At 48.9% G+C, this 23,092-nt stretch overlaps 1 protein-coding gene and 1 long non-coding RNA gene across 10 annotated transcripts in view; one reads left to right on the top strand and one right to left on the bottom strand.

Annotated features, from left to right (window-relative positions):
• The window catches only part of TOX2 (TOX high mobility group box family member 2), a 114,944-nt gene extending 92,071 nt beyond the window's left edge, over positions 1–22,873 (top strand). For 4 of the 9 annotated variants that reach the window (XM_021416447.1, XM_021416446.1, XM_021416442.1 and 1 more), the window contains 4 exons: positions 2,947–3,174; positions 11,860–11,940; positions 13,932–14,348; positions 16,429–22,873. In XM_021416447.1, coding sequence (XP_021272122.1) covers positions 2,947–3,174; positions 11,860–11,940; positions 13,932–14,348; positions 16,429–16,611 — 909 coding nt within the window. In that variant the 3' untranslated portion in view covers positions 16,612–22,873. The remainder of the gene's footprint in view (positions 1–2,946; positions 3,175–11,859; positions 11,941–13,931; positions 14,349–16,428) is intronic. The other 5 variants (XM_021416445.1, XM_021416441.1, XM_021416443.1 and 2 more) reach the window with 3 other exon arrangements.
• On the bottom strand, positions 113–11,853 carry LOC110408060. Its single transcript, XR_002444141.1, has 3 exons — positions 6,396–11,853; positions 5,781–5,820; positions 113–168 (listed from the first exon to the last, which is right to left on the bottom strand). It is a non-coding gene; the product is annotated as an uncharacterized LOC110408060 (long non-coding RNA).

Raw genomic sequence — 23,092 nt, 5'->3', positions numbered from 1 at the left:
TGTATACACACACACACATATATATAAATATACTTACCCAAAGTTGGGAAAACTGCTTCCAGACCAGGACGAAGTACACCCTGGTAGGTCAGTTTGCATGTCAGGTTGGTATAGCAGGTTTAGCAAGGAGACCTGGGCTTTTCCCCACAGCTTTGCAGGCATGTAGACCTGAAATGAATCAAAAAAACTAAAGGCTTTTATAGGGCTTCTGGGAACGTTGCCCACCCTTGTCAAAATGCACCAGCAAAGCATGCTCTTCTGCTGTCCTCTGTGAGTCTTCTCTCTGTTGTTTGTTGAGGACAGCTTGCAGTGATCACAGGGTCACTGTCTCTGCTCCCTGTGGTCTCCATGCCTTCAGGTCAGCCCCTGTGCTCCCTGGGAGTTTTAATTAAAGCCTCTCATGGAAAACATTCCATGGAAATGCAGGCAAAATTATTCTCATAATTCATGTAATTTTTTATCCACTGGCAGCTTTCACTTCAGATCAGGGCATTTCAAAGCAGAGATCACTTGTGTATGCCAAACTGATGTCTTGTGGACTAAAATGATGAAAAGATGTGGTACATGATTGATTATAGATGGAACATCTCAAACTGTCTGACTGCATGTCTGGGGATTCTGTAGGATGGGATGTGCCACTGGACACCATGGGGTGCCGTCTCCCAGAACCTGTATCACACAGCCCTGGGCAATTACCATAGAGCTGTAATCTTTCCTGTCAGTGGAGAATGAGTTTTCATCCTAGTTACACACCAAGTCCTCTCACTGCCTCTTCCAGCATCACTCAGCTCTTGTCTTGGCAGCCCAGTCACACAGCAGTCACTGCTGAGGACATGGTTTGGTAGCTGGGTCTCACTGGGCCACTGATGCGTGTTGGGGTAGGAAGAATATGGAGATGTCTTAGTTACATGCAGTGGTTTCATTTTTTGTGATCTTAAATGTATACCCTCATTTTTCTGCTCTGTAAACTGCTCAGCAAGATGGATGAAATAAGAGTGATGTATCTGATGGAGGAAGGAGAGCAGAAGTGTAAAGAAAGCAGCAGAGCTGCTGTGTGCCCTGCAGGTTTCTGTTTGCTTTCTCTATATACACAGCTGTTGGAAACATTCAGAGGGACCCATCGGTCATCATTTTTGTATGGCCATCAATGGTCCTCATACAACAGGTCATCAAAGCAATGTCCAGTGAGCAGAAATCCATCTTGTGGACAAGAAAGCCACACATTAAAGACATGGGTTTGATGGCAAAGGGTGCTTCAGGTGCAGGAGGTCCTCAGAGCCAGGGACCCTGTAAAGGTAGGAGGTCTCCAAGCCACACCGTGGCAATTAACTGCTGTGTCACTCCAGGGATGGAGATGTGATTATAGCCAGCTGTCAGATCTCAGCTGGATTAGAGGTCTCCATAGTTCTAAATATTGTGGTGTCCACAATAGGACAGGAAGGTTCAGCCCTTCAAGGGTTTGACATCTGTGAAAGCTGTCGGCATGTCCTCTTTGGCTTTTCCATCAATGCCATTGGCTCTTTGGTGCAGGGCTGACTCCATAGCCATTGTCATGGCTGTTGCATTGCAATGAAAGGAAACCTTCCTGCCCCAAAGCTGTCAGACATGTTCTGCCTTCAGATCTATTGGTTGACAACCCTGCCCGTGGCAGGGGGATTGGAACTAGATGATCTTTAAGGTCCCCTCCAACCTAAGCCATTCCATGATTTTATGACTCTATGATGTCCCCACCTCCTTCCCGTGGCCGCCAGCTGTGAGGTCAGCCCCCCTGTGGCACCTGAGTGGATCAGGCAGGACTGCAGTTAGTTACGATGCCATCTCGCTCGCTAATGGACTGAAGCCCTGTTATGAATTTTTTTTCCTCCTAATAAGGTGGCCTTTCACCTCAATGCCTCCCATTCAAGCCCAGTTGGACAATTTTAAATTAAATGCCATTCTTCTGGTCTCTCTGCTCGTTCACTAATGGTCACTGTCTCTTTGACAAATGTCACTGCGCTGATACTGACCTTAATGACCAGTTGAGCTCTTCCGTACAGAGAACACAAGCAGGGCTGCCCTTTCTCCCCGTGCTGGCCGTGCCAACCAACATGAAGCTTCTGAAATCCAAGCACTCTGCGCTCACAATCAAATTAGCAAACCCATCAGGTGCAAAGATCTTTTGCTCCCAGCACTCACAGGATGTGCAGTTTGTGCAGTATCGTGGTGTTTAAGCCAGGAGGTGCCTTGAGACCTCTGATGAGCTGCCAAGCACTGCCCAGGGGTTGCATTCCAGGGCTTCTACAGCCCCTTATGTCTAACAGCCTGCCTGGCCACAAGCTGAGCAATGAGATCTTATCTCTGTGCTGCCTCCACTGGAAGCACCCCTGTTTGCACCTCGCTGGTTGGCTCCCAGCCCTAGGCTCCCTTTGGTTTGAGCACCTACCTTTGTCTGGCAGCACCCAGACAGGCTGCAATAAGGGAACAGTGCCTATAAAGCACAAGGTTTAAAGAGTTGGTTATTGTACGTTTGTATGGATGGGAGTACTTAAGCATCATGTGTGGGCTGCTGGGTGGATGCTCATGTCCTCTGCTGTGGGTATGGGGAGGTCAAGTCATGCATGGACAAGGATTGCCAGCAGCAGCTCACAGAGGGGGGACTGTGGGGCTGGAGGTCAGCAGGATGAGTCTGCAGAAATTCAAGAGCTGAGATGCAATGTAGTTGGAGAGGTCCTGGAAGAGGATGGAGAGAGTGATCTCTTGTGGTGCTAGGGAGGGAGGTGACTAAGGATCAGTGTGGAGAAAGCCCCAGCTTTGGAAAGAGGGGCAGAAAAGACCCCTTGGGCATCCTCACCGTGCTGGCAGTCCTCCTGCCCCTGCCCCATCCCATCCCACTGCTGACCAGTTTGAAAGGGACCTGTGCCAGACAGCCCACAGCTGCCCACTAAGGGACTCTCTTGGTTTTTGCAGGTCACTGGAGAGAAAAGACCATCAACAGATCTGGGAAAAAAGCCCAAAAGCCAAAAGAAGAAGAAAAAGAAGGATCCCAATGAGCCTCAGAAGCCCGTGTCAGCGTATGCCCTGTTTTTCAGAGACACACAAGCTGCTATCAAAGGGCAAAACCCCAATGCTACCTTCGGAGACGTATCAAAAATTGTTGCATCAATGTGGGACGGTTTGGGAGAAGAACAAAAACAAGTGAGTTATCTTTTTAGTGTTTTTTGTTCCGCTATTAACGTATTTTTCTATTGCGAAGAGTCGGCATCTCCCCAGGATGTTTAGGAGCGTAGTCAGGGGCCCTGTAGGATACACAGTGTCTGTTTCACCTCTGCTCTTTTTGTAGAAAAAACTCTGCTGTTCTGTGAGGAAGTGCAAATCTTTCTGACAATTAATTGTTCTTGATAAGAACATGCTTTGTAAAAACCTCAGTGGTATTTCCCTGGCATGAGCTCTTTCTCGCCTTGGATGGAAAATACTTTTGTGTTTGCTTACAAAGAGGGACTGCAAACTGGCAAAAAAAATGGTTAGCTCTCTACCTCACTGACCAGAAATTGAATGTTTAGGGCTTAAAAGCTTGAGCGGGAGAATCTGAAGTGGCCCTGCAGCGGAAACCTTCCTGCCTCAGAGCTGTTGACAGCATTGATCCTCGCAGGGAGACGTGTGGGTCTGGGTTCAACTGCTTTGCTGATGCTGAGTCAGTTACAGCAGCCTGTAATTGCATGGTCCCTGCTGAGAAAACCCCAGGGAACCCTTTCCATAGCACATGTGGCTTTTTGTCAGGCAGAGTGAGCTCTGACACTGTGTGTGATGCGTCTCTGAGCCCAACCACGCTGGGGCTGATGGTCCTCCACACAGAGCCCTCCCCTCAGCCCAACTCCAACTCCAGTTGGGTACCCATGACCTGGACTCAGAGCAGCTGCATTTATGGTGGGAGCAGCAGTGAGGAAAAATCACTGAAATGGAAGTCATGCTGCTAGGAAATTGTCTTGCTTTCCGTCCTGCACCTTACAAGCAAGGCAACCTGCCAGGCTGAAAGCCATTTTGCTGGTCCATTGGCAATCCCCGTAGTGGGCAAGGTGTTGTGCTGATGCTTCGACAGCTCTGCCTTTCCCTCTCGTGCACCTACTTCCTGAGATCCATCAGAAGTCCTCAGACCACCCGGGCTTCACTTTGCAGTCCGTGGGTGCAATGATAGAAGGTGTGGGGCTGTCCCCAGGGCTGTAAGGTTTTCCCAGGGCTGCGAGGCTGTCCCCGGGCTGTAAGGCTGTCCTTGAGGTACCAGCTGTCCCTGAGGCATGAGGCTGTCTCCCAGGATCTGCAGGGCAGGGACTGGCTTTAGGCTATGGTGCAAGGGGTCCAGGAGCATGGACAAACTTGCCCCAGCTTCTCTGTCTCCTCTTACTGCTGCCTTCCTCCCTCCTGACATCCTCCTCTGCCTCTCCCTTACTCCATCTGGAAAGAAATATCTCTGTAGCTTGGGCGCTGAGTTCATCTGCAAATGTGGTTTATATAGTGGAAGTGTTGTGGCAGCCCTGACTCAGCACAGTGCAAATGCTCGGCTCTTAATTAACAGCAGGGATTTAACCAGTCCGTTTATCTTCCCCGCTAACTCTCCCTTCTTCTCCTCCATGAGATAGCGGCAGCCTCGCTGTCTCTTCACACGCGCTTTCTAAGTGGCTCCATTTCTCCCTCTGTAATTGATTTGATTAAGTCATTTGTTCCTTGTCTGGATGCTTAAATATTAACTTCCTGCCTTTGTCTCCAGCTGTGCGCTTCCCTCGCTGCACAGCTACCTCCAGGCTGGAGGGACGCCACGCTGCTCTGTGCGACGGGGCACGTTCGCGTGTTGAGCGCCTGGCTGGATGAGAGCCCCGTTAGTCCCTGTTTGCTTTCTCCTGCCAGCAACCCCGTCAGGTTTGTTTGGATTCGTAAGGCAGCACAATGGAAAGAAGGAAAGCAAAAAGGAAGAAAATAGAAAACGCGTTAGCCAAGTGTCTTTAAGACATAAAAACAAGGATGTCCAGCATGTCCTTTCTCCCAAGGACCGCAAGCACGATGCACACATGTGATGAAGGCAGATAGCCAAGTGCTCGGGGGAGGGGACAGTGACCAAGCAGGACAGCTCAGCAGTGATGGCATCACTGGTCCAGATCTGTCTGAGACCTTTTAGTTCACCTTCATAGCCTCACTCCAGAAGAAGTGCAGAAGGGTAAGTCTGAATGTCTTCGCTCAAGTCAGACCAAGGCTTTAGTTAAAGGAAGCTTCCCCTTGCCCTGCTGGGAGATTTGGGGCCAGTGGGTGAGATCTGGGGCTGCACTGTGGTTCTGGACATGGATCCCTTGTAACCTAAAGCACAGGAAGATATTTGGGCTGGGGCATTGCTTCTCTGGCAGGCTGATGTGCAGAGCTCATCCCCACCATGCAGCTCATAACATGATGCTTTCATCTCTGTAGCTTCTGCTTCAGATGAGGTTTACCCACCTCATTGCTGCTTGCCAGCAGGCTCAGTGTTTCCCCAGCCCAGAGTGCACTTTGCTCCTGCCTGGTCACAGGGAGGGACACTATGCTATAAACCCAATTCCCACCATTTCTGCAAAAGGAACTGGGATGCCAACCATGTGCCAAGGAGGACAGGCAGCACAGAGAGGGTTAATTCCCTGCCATTTGGGCTGCTAATGATTATATGCATTGTGATATCAAAGCTGTAGCTATTTATTTGCCATCGAGCAGGTGCTACTGCTCCCACAAAGCAAATTTGCTTTCTCTTCCTGATGAAACAAGCAAAATAAAGGTTGCTCACGTACCATTTCAGATATGGGCTTTTTTTTCTTCCCTGTGCACGAGCTGAAAGACAAACATTGAGCGGGAATCAGAATGCACATTATGCAAGAAACCATATAATCTGGGAGCATCTTTGATTTGGCTGCTGCTGTCACAGCCATGCATTTCACAGAGGGGCTTTTTTTTTTCTTTCTGTCGTTCTCACTGGTTTATCATTTGTGCCTTTGTCATTTTGTTCCTTCTTCTTCTTCTCTTCTCAGCCTCTTCACAATGAATCTTCATTTTCCCTCTGACACACTTGTATCTAAATTTCCTTATTTCCTGCCTTTTTTTATTTATATCTGTTGCCTGGTGATTTGATCATGCTGTGGAATACAGGATTAGCAATCTCCGTGTCCTTGGGTACTGCTCAAGGACACCTGTTCGGCAAGTGGCGGTTTTCTTCCCCACTTTAACCCCTTCCAGCGTGGCTGTGTGTGCCTAAGAGCCACAAATAACAATGCCCCGATATATCCGCAGCGCTGCGTTAGCGGGACGTTGTAATCTGCATTCTTCAACAGCTGGCGTGGCTCTTCCTAAGGAGCTTACATGGGAATCTGAAGAATGTGACTCGGGGAAGGAAAAATATTAATACTTACTCTTTGAACTTTGCAAATAGTTTAGCAGCTGTTCCTGTAGAGATAGCTCAGACTTCGGTGGAGAGCGAAATGCTAATGCAGCCATTATCATCCAGTGGGGTACCTGGCATTGTAAGCCGCCCGCAGCTCCCGGCCCGGCTCGACTCTCCAGAATCCCCTGCTCCGTGTTATTTCTGTAGGACGGCATTGTCCAAAGAGGTTGAAAAGGGCTGCTGGGCCTGAGCATGAGAAGAGTCTGGGGACCCACCAAGGGCACAGGGGTGAGCACATGCGATCTCACGATGCTTACACTGGCCCAGCCATGCAAAGCTGCTCCATGGCAAAATGCATACGTGATTTTCCCATACAAATGCACAGCCTTGAGAATAACAAAGCATGCAGACTCCAGGGATAAATTACCTAACAGAAGAATTACTCGCTCAGCAGAAAATAATAGATCACCCATCTAATCAGCTCCATCTGCTCGGTGAACCTGATCCATCACCTGGTGACAGGACACTACGTAGATCTACGGAACAGACAGGTCTGGGGCCAGCTGGAAGGCTGTATCATGGCAGAGCCATCACAGTGGGGAGGTCCTGTGGGGTCTGCATGCAGCATAGCCGGCAAACTGCCCGCTTCCAGCGTTGCTCCAGGGCTGTCGGTGCAGGAGCCAGGAGCTGCTGGCAGCTTCCCAACGCCTGGCAGCGAGGGGCTGGAAGGAGCCCAGTTTTAGCATCTTCTGAGTGCCAAGAAGCGTCGTGTACTGGAGAAGAATGAAAGCACCAAACGATGTCAGGAGAGATCTGTGGAGATCAGGGTAGTGATCAGGAAGATGTGAAAAGGCAGAAATGCTTCCAGAAGCAGTTCCAAAAGCGTGAGGAGCAAAATGAGAGCTGGGGAAGATGTGTATTGTGTGTTTTTCCTCCTCCTTGGAGTTAAGGGTTGGATTTGTCACCTTCCTCCTCCGCTTCATTTTGGGGGCTTTGAGGGCTGTTCTGGAGGAGCTTACACCCAGGTACCAAGATGACAGAGGAAAAATAGCAGGAATTGTTTGGGACACTTTATGGTAATTGCTGCTTGAGGGTGTTTCTATCCATTAGTTCTCCTAAGGACTGCTTCACAGCACTGCTCCACCAGCGTACGGGAGGAGCTCTCCTGAACAGTTCCATAGCAAGAGCCTTCCATGGAGGTGTCCTCAGGGACACCAGACACTGTAGCTGGCAGAGCCTGGGGACATGGAGCACCTAATTACCAACCTCATGATGGTCATCATGGTCAGGTGCCTCCCATGGCCAAGCTTGTTGGCCTCAGGCTTTAGCAATCCAGGGCACAGCTACTGGGCAGAAGGAGATGTGTTAATATTTACACCAAAAAAATGTGGTTTGGCTTAGCTCATTGTAATGGGAGAGGGTTAAGCCCTTCCCAAGAAGGGAGCGGGAGGGATGCTGAGGGGGATGCAATGGCTTGGGGAAGAGCTGGGTGGGAATGGGAGTATGGCGTGGCTGCATTTGTTACATACACTCCCGATGGAGGTGTTGAGGCTGCATGCAAAGCAGCAGGTGGTGGGGTGCAGCAAGGAAGTACTCCCAAGTCATCGTATAAGTAAGCCTTAAATTGTGATGATCCCAAGAGATAACTTCAAGGAAAGTATATAATGGTTACAAGAAAAAAAGCCTCCAGAATTACAAGCAGAATAAAATCCAAATGTATACTTTTTGGGGGAAAAAGTCATGGAATCATAGAAAGGAGGGCAAGGAGAGACTTAAGAGGTCAGCCAGACCATACTGCTGCCTGAAGTCAGGATCAGCACTACTTAAGCCATTCTTGATGGATGTGTGCCTAATCTGTTCTTAAACCTTCAGTGGTGGAGATTACACATCTCCCCAGGCAATCTCTTCCAGTGCTTAATTATCCTTACTGCTAGGAATGCTCTGCTCTTGCTTAGCCAACATTTCCCTTGCTACAGTTTAAGCTCATTGCCTCTTTTCCTATCTGCGGAGGATCGGTCACTGCCTGCTTCTTTACAGTGTCACATTTGGAGGCTGTGGTTCCTTCTGGTCTGTCTAAGTCAGTGGAGTCCTTTGCTTAGTTAGGTCCCTCTGCCTGTCAGCTTTTCTCTCCTCACGGTCTATCAGAGAATCACAGGACAGCTCAGGTTGGAGGGGACCTTGAAGATCATCGAGCTCCAGCCCCAGCCCCTATCTCCCTTTAGAAGCAAAATGCCCCAAACTCCACCTGGCTTGCAGCAGGGGGCTGTTCACCCAGTGGACACTGACGATGTAAAACCAAGGCACCCCCTGCATGGAGGAGGAGAATGGGTCTGGGGCAGAGTGTGGGTCCCTCTCGCTCCTCTCCGGGCTCAGTGAGCAGTGTTGCTGTTAGATGGCTGGGAACAGAGGTTACCGATAACAGCTCCCGCTGTCACTCTGTGCCTGCACGACACGGAGCTGCTCGTGGGCGTCAGCGGGGTTCGGAATAATTGTCTTCTCTAATTAACTGGTTATCAAACAAGAACATTTCATTACGGTACAATTACTAGCTGCTTTGCTGAGACACAGAGGTGTCAGGATTGCGATCCCAACATATGCTTCTTACAGCTCTGATTTCGTGTTTTCATCATCACTAACCATTTCTGCTCCCCCCCCAACCCACCCACTCGCTTAATGACTAATGAATCCTCCTGCTAGCAAATAGGAAAAATAAGTCAGCGGGCATGGCAGGTTAGAGAGGAAAACATGCAAAACGTTTTGAGGATCCTTAAATCTGATAAATTACTTGGAAATTAAAATCCCTGGGAGAAAATGGGATTTAATTAGAAAGTAACATGGTTTTGTCAATGTTTAAATTAAAATTGTAAAGGTTATAAATACTGCAGTGAAGCTGCTTTTGCACAGAGGACTGGTGAGAAGTTGTGCTCAGGTCTGTTTGTGACAAGGCGGGCTGCGTATTTGCTGTTAAGCATCCTCGATAGAGCAGACTGTGGGTGCAGGAAATGCTGTGTGCTCGGGCAGGACACCCAGCAGGGAGCAGGTGGGGATGGCCACCAAGCAGGGGGACCCCCGGGAACGCCCCTGAGATGGACACAGCTGAGTGTGGGAGAGCATCCACAGACACACCATGGGCTTGGCCTCCTCTTGCCCTGCCCTGAACCCCATTTGTGGGGACAGGAGCTGACCTGGGACTCGGCCATGGGCAAAGTCCCCACAGACACCAGCACAGTGCAGTGCCCGTAGACCCATAGGATCATTAGGGTTGGAAAGACCACTAAGATCACCTAGTGCAACCATCAGCCCATCACCACCATACCACAAAACCGCATCCTTCAATGCCACATCTCCATGGTTCTTGGACACCTCCAGGAGTGGTGACTCCACCCCCTCCCTGGGCAGCCTGTGCCATGTGCTGGGAAAGACAGGGTCAGGTGGAGAGTGGGGAAAAAAGCACAAAAAGACCAAGTGTCCGAGATGGCCGTGGGCACTGAATTGGTTAGTTATCCATTTATTCACATTTAGGTTAAGGAAGTATAGCAGACCTGCCTTCTCCCTGCCCATGGCCATAAAGTGCAGCTTTTCTTCAGACAAGTCTTCCCAATAACTGAGTTATCCCTTTTGAGCTGTGAATACTTTGGATTCCTCCACTCTGGGTATTCTGCTCTTACAGAAGAAAAAAAATATATATATATTTTCAATTCATCAGCAGCACTGTGGCCACCACTGAAACAGCCTGAGATGCAGGAATTCATATGTTAGTGTTGTGCAGCATCAGATACCGCCCTTAAGAGCATCTGTTAGAAGCAGAGCTGCCGGAAACCCCACATCTCTGTTTTACAGTAAATGCTGCAGTGGGAGCTCTGGTTTCACCGCAATGGGTGAAGGCTGTAAGGGAGGCAAGGATTGTGGGGTGAGGTAATAGCTTTTATTAGGGCAACTGGTACAGCTTGAAGAAATAGTTGCTTTTCACGGGCAAACTCTTCTTCAGGCTGACATTTCGAAATGTAATTTTGTTCTGAATGGAGCAAATGCAATACTTCCTGAACACCGCAAAGCCAAAGACAAACTTAGGAAAATGCTCCTTTTCAGAAAATTGCAGACCTCCAGTGTGTCGAGGCAAAACGTTTTATTGCAGAATTCCCTCTGATTTAGCAGAGAAAATGAGGTTTGCAATCATTTTTTAATATACTCGATCTGGGGAGATTTTAGACAGAAATGCAAGGAGCTGATGGCTTGGCTGCTGGAGCTGCTTCCTCTGTTCTTTTCTATTAGAAGGGTGCTGTCATGGCAGGTGGCACGAGAACTACAAAAGCGCAACATGAAAGCAGTGCTGAGTCAAACTCCCAAATGGAAAAGGAAATTCTGCTTAATTTGCTCAAACAAATTTCACAAAGACTCTTCTGCTGCAGTAATTTTACTTTTCCTGCTCTCGTTTTGACAGCATGGCCCATTTTGGTTGGAGTCAGCAGGCACCACCCCAACTCCATCACCTCCCAGCACCGTCCCGGGGCTGCGGTGCCGATGCTCAATGCCTGGCACCCAGCCCACAGGTGACAACAGCAAGCAAACAGACCTCCTCAGAAATTAGCTATATTTCCCCACCAGGCTTCAGTGTGTTGATTGTTCGAGGCTGTTGTCGTTTTTGAAGCAGAATGAAATATATGCAAAGCTGTTCTAATTGAAATTACCTTCATTTGTGCCGCTTGAGGAGGGCTTTGAGTTTCCAGCAGAGAAGAGAGCTGACAGATATTTTTCTTGGGAGTTTCTGCCTTTCGCTTATATTTTTTATTCTGTTTTAAAATATTCTTCTTGCTTGTTCAGTTTGATGTGCTTTACCCCATGGGGAGCCATCCTGCCTGGATAACGCCATTATTTCTCCTTGCAATGGGAACCAGACTTGGGGCAGAAAGGAGACCAGCCCTGTGAAGCTGTGAGGTGGAGAGAGGAGAATAAACGCTAATCCACTCCTACTAACTCTTACTTTTTCTCCCGTTACTTGCTGTTTCTCTGCAAGCCCCAGCTCACAAAGTCATGAGATTAAGCCAGAATCTCAGCTTTGGTATGTCAGGGAAAGGACCCCTCCACTGCCAGGGCTGCAGAACAGAGCTGCAGAGTGGGAACTTTTGGCTCAATAATGGGAAAGCCAGGGAAGAGAGGCACTAGTGTAGGATTTCTGAATGTCTCACCATTTTTTAAGGTAATTTGGGGATTTGGGCTCTTGTGTTGTTCCTCCAAGAGCCTGAATCACGCTCTCCTCCAGCTCCTGTTCAGAAAGCAAACACAGTGATTTCACCCTATAAAAGCCTCTCAGGGCTTTATTTGCTTGATTTGGAGTCAGTTCCTCCCTGGCAGAGCTGAGATTTTCATGCTGTGTTTCAGAGTGCCATCCCTGCTTGGGCCCTGCAGGCTCCCGCAGAGCGGAGAGGGTGCAGCCAACCCAGCATCACCCCATTCTGCTTCAGTAATAATTCTTCATTGTTTGGTCCTTGCAGGCATACAAGAGGAAAACAGAAGCTGCCAAGAAGGAGTATCTGAAAGCCCTGGCCGCGTACCGGGCCAGCCTGGTCTCCAAGGTACGTTGGTGCACGCTGTCTCTGCACATGGCAATGATGAATTAGCTGCGACCCATGGGACTTTCCAGGTTTCTGAGTTCATAAGAAATGCTGTGCGATCGTGCTGTCAGAGCAGATATTGGTGTTAACTGCCTTTCTGAGGAGCTAAGTGAATGCTCTGTGGTGTGACTGGGGCCAGCACAGCTGTGCCGAAGTGACACCCCATTTTGTAATGTTCTCATCAGCACTTGGCCCAGCAGAGAGGTCCCTGCTCAGGGACCAGCGGGCATCTCTGCCTGTCCCCCCCAGGCAGTGCCAGGACTGAGGGAGGGCACAGAAAAAGGCAGGGGGACAGATCCCCACCTCTCCTGGACCATGAGCTCCAAGAGTGCCAACAGCATGGCAGTTCATGTGGCTGCCACCCCGCAGACCTGCTTCTCCTTGCTGCCCACAACTTGACACTGAGAAAGGTGAGGGAGGAGGCTAGACCTGCACTGGTGAGGCCATCTGCACTGGAGGGATGCTCTGTCTCCCGCTCGCAAGCAGCTTGCAGTGGTACTGAGCTGCTGCCATGTGTCTTAGGGTGTCTTAGTCCTTTGAACATCTCATGTCTCGGTCCGTGTCTTGCTCCATCTCTGCTGTGTTTGGCCAGTCACAAGTGCAAAGACTCACACAGCCTTCATGGGGTTTCCAACAAGCCCACAGTTCCTGGCCCAGCACTGGGACACGCTCAGGGCACTGAGTGGGGCAGAATAGGGCCAGAGAAGCTCAATGCCTTGTCTACTTCCTGCTCCCTGGATGTGCTGTACTGCATGTACTGTATGTGCGTGGTGCTATACCACACCCTCAGTACCTACTCATCACATTCAGCTGCTATAGGAGATAATGTGATGTCCCAGATCCACCATCATCTGCAGGATCCATGTGACTGTGGTGTGGGCTGGGCAGGCTCAAAGCTTTGGCACAGACGTGAGCACTGTCACTGTCTTAACTTGTGAACAGAGCAGCAGCAAGGACAGATGTCTGAAATGGGGGGTGGAAATAACTATTTCAGGATTTTAAAGCTCTTCTTCTGGAAACCTATGAGGGTTTTGCCTAGAACATGTATAGCAGCAATGTGGGGTAGGTAGCATGGAGGGCATGGAGTCACCACGCTCCATGGTTCCATTTTTCTCCAATGACCAATTTTTTGCAGAAGAACAAGTTTATTTTGAGTAAAACAGCACCGAGTGTTCCCTGCTGATGGGTGAGAAAAGATCTGGAGGATCATTACAGAGCCCATCGCCGGACAAAAACCTCATTGTCCGAGCCAGATAATGTCCTGTTATTCTTCTCTTATTCCTGCAGAAATGAGGCCACCATTGTGTTGTGCATTATAGACCCCACAGGGCTGCAGAAATGCTCAAGATTAAGAAAGGAGTATTTTTACAGTCCCATTTGTGCCTTACAGGAAGCAAAAGTGGTTTTGTCACCCACCTACATGGACCTAAGCAGTGAGCTGTGGACAGGCAGCTTGCCTCCGTGCTGGTTGATGCCTCTCCTGTGCTCCAGGCTCTGCCAAATCGTTGAGTTATAGAATTGTTTGAGTTTGAAGGCACTCTTAACGGCCATCTGATCCACCTCCCCTGCAATGAACAGGGACACCTACAGACAGATCAGGTGCTCAGAGCCTGGTCCAGCTTGACTCTGAACATCTCCAGGGATGGGGCATCCACCACCTCTCTGGGCAACCTGTGCCTGTGCCTCACCACCCTTATTGTGAAAAGCTTTTTCAGTGTATAGCTGAGTTACTGGACTTAAATTTCTCAGCTTTGGGTGCTGTGCCCAGCCCCTGGGCTGGAGGTGCATGTGCTGGGTGGGACAGGCGTAGAGTTCAGCAGCATGATCAGCACAAGCCCCAGGAGGATCTCAGTGTAAATCATGCTTCTGCTCTGGTTCTTCTTGCGCGGCTGGGAAGGATGGGTGCCTGGGGACAGATAACGTTGCTTCCTTCCTCCCTCACCCACCTCCAGTCTGTTTTCCCACAGAGCTCTGCTGACCAGGGGGAGACGAAAAGTGCCCAGGCCAACCCACCTTCCAAGATGATCCCACCCAAGCAGACCATGTACCCTATGCCACCACAGGCTTCGTCGCCCTACCCTGGCCTGGGCTCCTTCCTGTCCCCATCGGACCTGCAGAGCTACCGCGGCCACCCCAGCCTCCCCAGGACCCTGCCCTCCAAGCCCATGCTGCCCAGCATCAGTGCCTCCCCGCCGCCCGCCTTCCAGATCAGCCCTCCCTTGCACCAGCAGCTTTCCTTGCACCACCCGCAGAGCTCCCTCCTCAGCCAGCCCCTCAGCATGCAGCAGGTTCCCCAGCAGCCCCTCCTGTCCCCCCCCATGGCACTACAGGTACAGCCCCCCATGAACTCCTCGCCTCCCGGGCAGCAGGTGAGTGCATGACCAGTGACGTGCTTGATAAAAGGTGGACATTTCCCCTTCCTTGTGTTGGTCGGTTGGTCACTGTGGGGCTTGGGGATGGAGAAATTGTCCACTCTGGAAGGATTTTGGTGTGAATCACCATAGCATGGAGATCAGCCCCAGAGGTGACAGGCAGGGGATCCTCTCCTGGCTCTATCACTTTGCACATCCTCCATCACACATTATCTGAACTGCTGAGCCACCTAGGAGCACCAGTACCCCCACAAACAGGGCAGGGCTGTGCAACTGGAGCAATGAAAGCTTTGTCCATGGCAGAAACTGCAGGAGCTGGGCTTGCCCCTGGTAGAAGTTCCTTGTGCTTGTGGTCCCTCAGCCTTGCCTAGATTCACCGGTGGTCATCTGAAGCAATGGGATGGATGGGCAGTGAGAAGCCCCCCGGTAACACTGCTAAAAGAAAGGAGGGCTGGAAGGTTGCCAGAGAACAGCAGAGCTGGGTTTCACCAGGAGGAGAAGGAAAAGCATGGAGGGAATGTCACAGAAAAAGACGTAAAATGAGTATTTTTCCAAAAACTGCCTAGCCATTGGAGGACATTGCTGTTGTGGCAGGGAGCCAAGAGGATGCTTGCATGCACGCTTGTGCTAACAGCATAACAGCAGCAGGAATCACACAGACCCATGCGAGGCAGGTGTAAAACCCACCGAAAGAAACCATCCATAGCCATGCCTGCGGCTGGCAGCGCTGAGCAGCCAGGCTGAGGAGTCACCACTGCTCCTCTAAACCTGATAAGAACCTGGATCTGGAGGAAAAACTGGCAGCTGCAAGAGCCACCCCTCTATCTTATAGAGAACATGCCAGTATATGGAGAGGGAGATGAGTGGTTTCCAGAGTTTCTCCATCTGGAATATGAACTGGACCAACTATTCACAGTGAAGGACATATGCTCTGAATTCACAGCTGCTACCATTTACTTGATGATACTTTTAACTGTATTATTCACCCAGATGGTTGAGTAATTTGGGTTTCACATGTTTACTAGCTGTATATCACAAAATTCACACAGTACTTTAGCAATGAACAAAGCTTTCTTTCACATAATGTGACCCATTCAGTTTGGGACTAGCTCTGAGAAAACAGAAATTGTTCATTTTGGAATAGCTATTGCAGTGGAAGGAAGGAGAAGGCGAGCAGGGACATGGAAGCACAGTCATTCCTGACCACCATACGAAGATGATACATTTGGAAAGTAAATCCAAGCACAGCATTTTATTTCCAGCTTGCTCAGGGTATCCCACATAACTTCTCCAGCACTTTGGTTGTGCTTTGGCTCTACAAAACCCAGTGTAGCTTTGGTAATTCAGGGGATCCTTGTCATCACTTTAATTGGGATATTTGTAGTTGCTGAGGGCAGCATTTTGTGGAGCTTCATTCCACACGTTTTTGAGTAAAAATTTAAATGTAAGAAAAAAAAAAAACATGCTTCCCTAATTTGGATGTTTCAGATAAAATCATACTGTTGGTCAGCTGCTGTTGGCCATGACTCTCCTTTTTTATACACGCTGCCTAATTAAGCAGGCCCCCAAAAATTGGGATTTTGATTGGCTTTCAGATAAGACAGCCCCACAGAGCCCTTGTTACATTGCCAGCAGTGACAGCTGATGGGGAGAGCATTGCTTGTGTGGCTGCTCCGTACCTCGTTACAGCTGTGACAGGCTAATGCCTTTCTGCAAAGGGAGCTGCACTTCAAGTGGAAAAATGGGTTTGATTGCCCAAATACTGATGTGAAGGCTTTCTTGGCTGTGCTTCTCCTGCAGCCATGTACCACTCCCTTGAGGACCCAAGAAACAGAGGGCAGAGGGATGGCAGACGTAGCTGCATGGAGACCTGCTTGCAGCAGCTCACGTTCTGCTCAGCCCCACCATGGGGTATTGAGTCCTGGGCTTGAATTGCTGTTTTCCTCATGTAAGGGCTCTACACCCTGCACTGCAGTGCTTTTGGGGCATACAAACATGTTCATGCAATATTCTTAGATGCTCAGTGTCTCCTGCCTCTGTCCGTGCACATAACCCTTCCTTTCCTCTCCACCCGCAGGACTTCTCACATATTTCCTCTGAGTTTCAAAACAGCGTTGGACCCCGTTCGCCTGGTGCATCAAATCCTCCCGGAAGCACTGAGTGGGACAATGACTACCCCAGCAGAGAGTGTGGGATTAACCACTGCAGGCCAGTAGACAACGGGGCATTGCTCATGCGTTTTCTGTCATCTGAACTGTGAATGTACGGTTGTCTGTTGTTCCAGAAGGGATGGGTGATAAAAAGATGTCATGCTGCACAAAGAATTTTCATTTCCTTGTCGTGGTGCTTCCTCCCATAGCTTGAGTCCTAGGTTTGAGTCACTTGAGTTGCTTAAAGTGCCAATGGACATGGTTTAGCCATCACCGAGTTCTGGGAGCAATTTCTGCTGAGGTTTCTCTGCCTCCTCTTAGCCAAATGGGTCAGCACCTTTTAACCACAAAGCACAGGGTATATCATGTGTTTGTCAATGGTTGGAAGTCTGACAGCTTACAACAGCTGGGAACCTGCCCCAAAATGGACAACAAGTTGATTGGCTAATTATGGTAAATGATGCTCAAGGTTTCCTCTTTGTGGACTCACGGAAATGATGCTATGGAAGCAGGTAGCTTAAAAATCACAGATAATTTCTTCATTGGACATGAAGGGCTTTCCCTTTTTGGAGGTTTTCCATCCCATGTGCAATGGAATAGTTTGAGACATTTCCTTCCAGAGCAAGACAGGGAAGCCCAGCCCATTACAGGCATTGGGTTCAGCATGACCATCACCCAGAGAACCAAAAAAATCCACGTCCTGTGAGTGTTTGGTGCATCTACAACGTGTGGTACTTAGGGACACGGTGAGCAATATTGTTGGTAGGTGGACAGTTGGACTAGATGATCGTAGAGGTCTTCTCCAACCTTAATGACTGTGATTCTATGATTATGCCCTGTACATAGGCATTTTAGTGCTACTTGCCGGATAGTTGTGTGGGCTGGCCAGCAGTGGTGGCTGTGTGCAACCAGAGCAGCAAGTTTGTGGGTTTGCTGCTTGCTTGAGAAGCTTAAACTGTACTCATGTTGAAGAGCTTCACCTTTTGTGGCTGTGTAGTGTACCCCGAGTACAGTCCCAAGAGATGCTGGGGCAATGTCCTTCTGCTTCTAAAGCAATCACTCTCACCACCAAGGCCACAGTCTCCTCTAGCTGTCTCTATCCATCCTAGGGTTTAACCTTGGAGGGCACGAAGCCTCATCCTCCTTAGAGCTGTGTGATACTTCAGTCCTCTGCACCTTGCAGGTGGTCTTCTGTCCAGATCTTCCCTCTTACACCCTGAAAGGGCCAGCACAAAGGTCCCTTCAATGCTGCTTGCATTCCCCAATAAATAAAAACATCAGGATCATCTCAAAGCTGGGCAAGAGTGAGGGTGTAAAAGCTGTTTCCAATCTCAGCCTAATCCAGTGCTCTTGGCTCAGTATTAACAGCTTCAAGCCTGCTCTTGTGCTCTGTCAAACAGGCACAGGAGCTGCTGTGAGAGCAGGTAGGGAAGGAGGTTGGAAGCTTCTGAGTATTGTTTGATTTGCTTGAAGTGCTGGAACACAGTGCTTTCACTGGAGATAATAGCAAGCTCCCAGGCTTTTCAGAGTACAGCTCCCGCCTGTGCCAGCAGTGCACTTACAATTGCTGGGCTGGGCACAGACTGTACAGACGTTTATTTCTTTCAGGGAAATAAATAACTCACCGAGCCACTGGGATGTGGCTGTGCCTGCCTGCCGAGGGTGCTCAGCTATGGGGATTATTCTGGGCTCTGCTGGGGAGTCTGGCATGCTCCTTAGCGAAGGCACTGCAGACGACCCCAAAGGAGGAAGCTCTTTGGCACTTGATGATAAAAGCCATTTTAGATGCCGTGGGCAAAACGCTTGGAGGGTTTATTTGTGCAGATGCCGAGCAGAGGTGACTCCCAGACACGGGGGAAATGCTAACATTGCAGGCAGGACTGGGTTTTGTGTTGCTAAAACAAGCTCTTTGGCATCCGGCTGTAGCGCCGTATTGTTAGCACAGGGCCCATGCGATTCATGATCAAAGCTCATGCATTTCATGACTTTGTCACAGCAGAAAGATCGAATTTCATGGGTTTATCACGGCTTCCTGGAAAAAAAATCATTTTAAAACCAGACAGATTATGCAGAGACTACCAGATAATTACGAGAGTAGGTTATAGAAATGAACTCAGATGCATATGGATCAGTACAGCGGAGAGCTCTTAGTGCACCAAAAAATGTCATCGTCTCTTTTAAGAGACCATCTCCTGCAACTACACAGAGCAGCTGATGGAAGCCGGGCTCCCGGAGCCGCCTTCCTTCATCTCACTGTTCAGCCTGGTGCACGAGCACTGCCACCGCCTCCTGCTCCCGCCAGCCCATAATGTTTGCTGCCAAAGTGCTCCTCCTGGGGGTTTTCAAGACAAGGTTAGATGTGGCACCGAGGGCCGTGGTGTAGTGGGCATGGTGGGGATGGGGTGGAGGTTGGACTGGATGACCATAGTGGTCATTCCAACCTTAATGATTCTGTGATCCTCTCATTCTGTAGTGTCCGCTTGTAGTGTCCACACACATCTGTAGGAACAACCCCCTTCTGACTGCTGAATTGCAGCCCATGTGCATCTTAAATGTGTTGTCCAGGAGAGTGATTATCCGGATCTCTTCATCTTCCTGCCTGTGCTGTTTATCCAGTTCTGCACTCATTTGCTAGCTAGGCTCCGAGCCATTGTGCTGCTCCTCGCTGCCTTGCCCTGAGCTGGGCACAGGGTGAGCCACAGCTGCCAGCAAAGGGAGCAGACGTCTCGTTGGGTTTGACTCATCAGCACGGCTTTGGGTATCCTTGGGAAGCCTCTGGATCGTGTGATTGCCCATTTCAACCTCCAAATTGCGTTCAGCTTAATTGTAATTAAAGCAAAATCGGCAACTGTCCGGGTGGAAAAGGGATTATTTTCTGTCGTGATGTGGCTCAGCTGTGGAGCCCCAGGTTCCTGCAAATGAGGATCCCATCGACTGGCCCAGCACACGAGCAGCGTGCCTGGCTGTCAGAGGAGGGTGCTTACCTCATGCCTGCCCTTGGCATTTCTTTAGCTTCTGTGATGTGCTGGCACTGGGTTAGCTGGGGTAAAACCTCCCAGTCTTGCATTTCCTTTTATGTTTGTCATCCAGACATCTGAAAAGCTAACGAGATCGGCTTTCTGTCTGTCCTTCCCCATATAATAGGTCCCTTTAGGAAGGATTGCTGAAGCTTTTATTTTTTTTTTTCAGCCAATTGGTGCTAATTATAATGCCATTAAACTACTCTTCTTCCCTTATGCCCCTCAGATTCCAGGATCCTTCGAACAGACACTCCTTAATTCATAAACCAGCCATATCAGAGAGACATTTAGATGTCTCTTAGCCCATCCTCTCCCCTTTTATAATGTGTTTGAGCTCACTGACTTCCATCCAATTTTTCTAGCTCTTTCTGGGCTTAAGCCCAAGCTAACCCAGACTGCTAGCAAAGGCCCGGGCCGCCTTTCTCCATCTCTGCTTAGTACATGACTATCACTTCCCACAAGCAATTGCAGCATCCAATTTCATTACTTTTTGCCATGGTATCACAGACTTCTTACACAGTCCCCTGTCTCCCCCACCTGACAGCCTTGTTCTCGCGCTTGCTCTTTCCCAGGCACCCACCAAATCCCTGTGTTTTGCAGTGAGTTTCTCCAAGGCACCTAGCTCCCCTGTATCCCGGTTGCAGCTCGGTTTACAGACACTTGCAAATCTTTCCTAATTCCTCCAGGCACCTCACCATTTTTTTTCTGCTCTTTCCATACCAAAGCTATCTTCAGGGTTCGTTCGCATCTGTCTCCTACCATTTAGATCTGTGGTGACAGCGCTGAACAGGAGTCATCTTCCTATCTCCTTCCTCTCCTTTGCAGGAGGTAACTTTATCCACCAGGTTTCAGGAGGTACTGTTGTTAAGGCCCAGTGTTACTCTGGAGATGCTGAAACACCTGCTCCGTGCTGACCCTGCTTTGCGTGGAAGCAGACAGTTCCAAGGCCCTTCCAGCCTGTATTATTCGGTGTATTCTGTAAAATTCTGATGAATTTCACCTAATCTGTAGCCTAGGCCTGCAAATTATATGAGCTGATTAAAACCAGTGCCTGCGTGTCATTGCATGATGCCATTGCAGAGGTGCGCTGGCTCTTCCTTGGCACAGCTGTCCCAGATCAATGCCAGCCCACAGTGGGAGGGCTCTGGTCACCCAGCGATGTGGCACGGAGGTGTTTAAGCCCAGCAGAAGTGGTGGTGTTCATGCAGTCACGTCCAGGCTGATTGCAAAGCGAGGCCTCCCCTCCCCACCCAGACTGGGTTCTTTTGGGGCGTCATCATTCAGCACCTTTTCTCCTCTCTTCCCACTCTTTGGGGTTAAGGAGGGGATGCTCTCAGGTAAACCTTGTCCGTGTACAGCCGCTCCATCCAGATGCTGGCAGCCTCACAATTCCTGCTAGGCATGAAGCAATTCACTCTTAAGTGGGGGAAATTTCCAAATCAGACTCTAAGTGAGCAAACTTTATAAAAAGACGGAGGCAGAACATCACAAATGCACTTCGTTGGGGTTCAGTTATTGATGGCAATACGTTGTAATGAACTGGGAAATGTTCTGTAGCATAGTTTGTAAAATTAATGAAGTTTTAGTATCGGAATACCTCACTGCTGTTCACTAGTATTAAATCTTTGCTGAGTGCAGGAGGGAACACTCCGCATTTAAAATGCAGATTATAAAATGTGGAGATTAACAGAATGCAGACTCATCTGTGCTGCACTCTGTCAACAAAAGCATTGCTTGTTGACTGCTGTTCCCCCATTATTCCACTCACAATCACACCCACACCAGAATTTCCCAAAGCTTTGCGATGCTCTTCTCTACTTGTAAGGCCAAGATGTCTTTGTGGAGCCGATCATGTTTCCATCAGGTCTGTGCAAACCATAAGACCCACTGAAATGGAATGGGCTTCAGAGCAAAAGCCACGTCGTGCTTTAATCTGGGAGAGGGACCCACTCGTCTCCGTGTGCTCTCAGCTGCAAGGTGCCAGAGCTCGAGGAGCATTTGGACACCGCTCTGAGCCATGGGGATCAGGTTTGGGTGCTGCTGTGTGGAGCTGGGAGTGGGCTTGGTGGTCCCTGTGGGTCCCTCCCAACTCGGAATGTTCTGTGACCCTGTGGTGTGTGCATGGTGAACCTGGTGTGCAAATGGCTACACAAGTGCTCATCTCCGACTCCCAGGGACCGTCCTCCTGCCCGTCTCACCTCCTCCTCTCGTTTCCCTTACAGCATGCTGCCAAGGGACAAGGCACTCTACCTCACCTAAGGCTCACCATCTGTCCGAGGAGGCTCAGATGAAGGACACTTGGGAGGGTCTATCTTACAGACAACGCGGCGAGGCTCCGAGCAAGTCGTACTGCCAAGGGAGCAACCTCTGCACCTCGTCGCTGGCTTCGTTCCTAGGCTCTAAGAGCAGTTTTCTCTGATTACTTTTGAACTCTAAAGTCTACTTTCCGTGGAAGCCCAGAACGTCGTTAATCACAAAGAACAAAAAATAAAAATAAAAAGTAAATAAACACAAAACCAACAAAAAAAAAAATAAAATAAAGACACAATTCTTCTGCTTGCCATCAGCTTAGCTACAGACTACTTTCCTAGTGAACTGCTTTTAGATGCAGCATAAGCCCAGGTCTGGTGTCCTCAAGCATTAGGCCAGCTCAGTAGGAGGATGCACTCTTTTGACTTGCTAACAGCACTAAACTTTGTGCAAGAAAAATGTGAAGTTTGTGTGAATATTGTACATGCAAAGGCCTTGGATGTCCGGCAAAAAAAAAAATACAAAAAGTAAATAAAAACTATTCCTAGGTAGGTGGGGGAGAGAGGAGAAGGCAAAATACGGGAGGGAAAATGTGAAACAGATCTTGAAAATATAATTTGTTGGATAGTTGTAAGTAGTTTACTAAGTGTTTTAGAGCTGTGCTAAAGACATCTTTAAGATTTTTTTGTGAAAAAAATTAGTAGTTTACTTTATAGTAAAAGCATTTTATATTAATTGTAGCACATTTTTTAGTTATACATAGAAGGGAGATGTGTATAAAAAAAAAAACAACAAAAAAAGCCTGCCAAACTTGTTTCTATTATTTGTACAGCAAGAAATGGACGATTTATATCCATGTTGTATGGCATTATTATATTTTTTCTGCCATATGTCCATCTATTTAAAAAATTGCTGACAATGATTTTTGTCTATTTATGAAAAATTAGAGAGCATAATTACGGTTTCTCATAAGGTGCATTGTTCTTTTTTTTTTATTTTTTATTTTGTTTGATGGTGCTGTGTTCGCAGCACCTGGCACATTCGGTTCACAATGCTTATCTTACCTTTCTTTATAATAAAAGATACAAAAAACAGAGCTGAACCGGTGTCTCCTTATTGTGGGGGTGGCCTTGGCCAGCATGGCCCTGGTGCGCACCCTGACCTCATGACTCGTCCTTGTCCCACCCCTCCCTCCTCTTCCACCACATCCTCACTTGCTTGCTCTTTCCTCCCCTTGCTTTGGGTCAGCAGGACTTAATATGCCTGGGTCCACCTCTGGCAATTAAAATGATCGCTGAGCAATGGCCACTACCCTGCCAGA

This window comes from Numida meleagris, chromosome 19 (genome assembly GCF_002078875.1).
Source record: "Numida meleagris isolate 19003 breed g44 Domestic line chromosome 19, NumMel1.0, whole genome shotgun sequence".
NCBI lineage: Eukaryota > Metazoa > Chordata > Aves > Galliformes > Numididae > Numida > Numida meleagris.
Note: the sequence above shows the minus strand (reverse complement) of the source record. Positions and strands in the feature narration are given on the sequence as shown.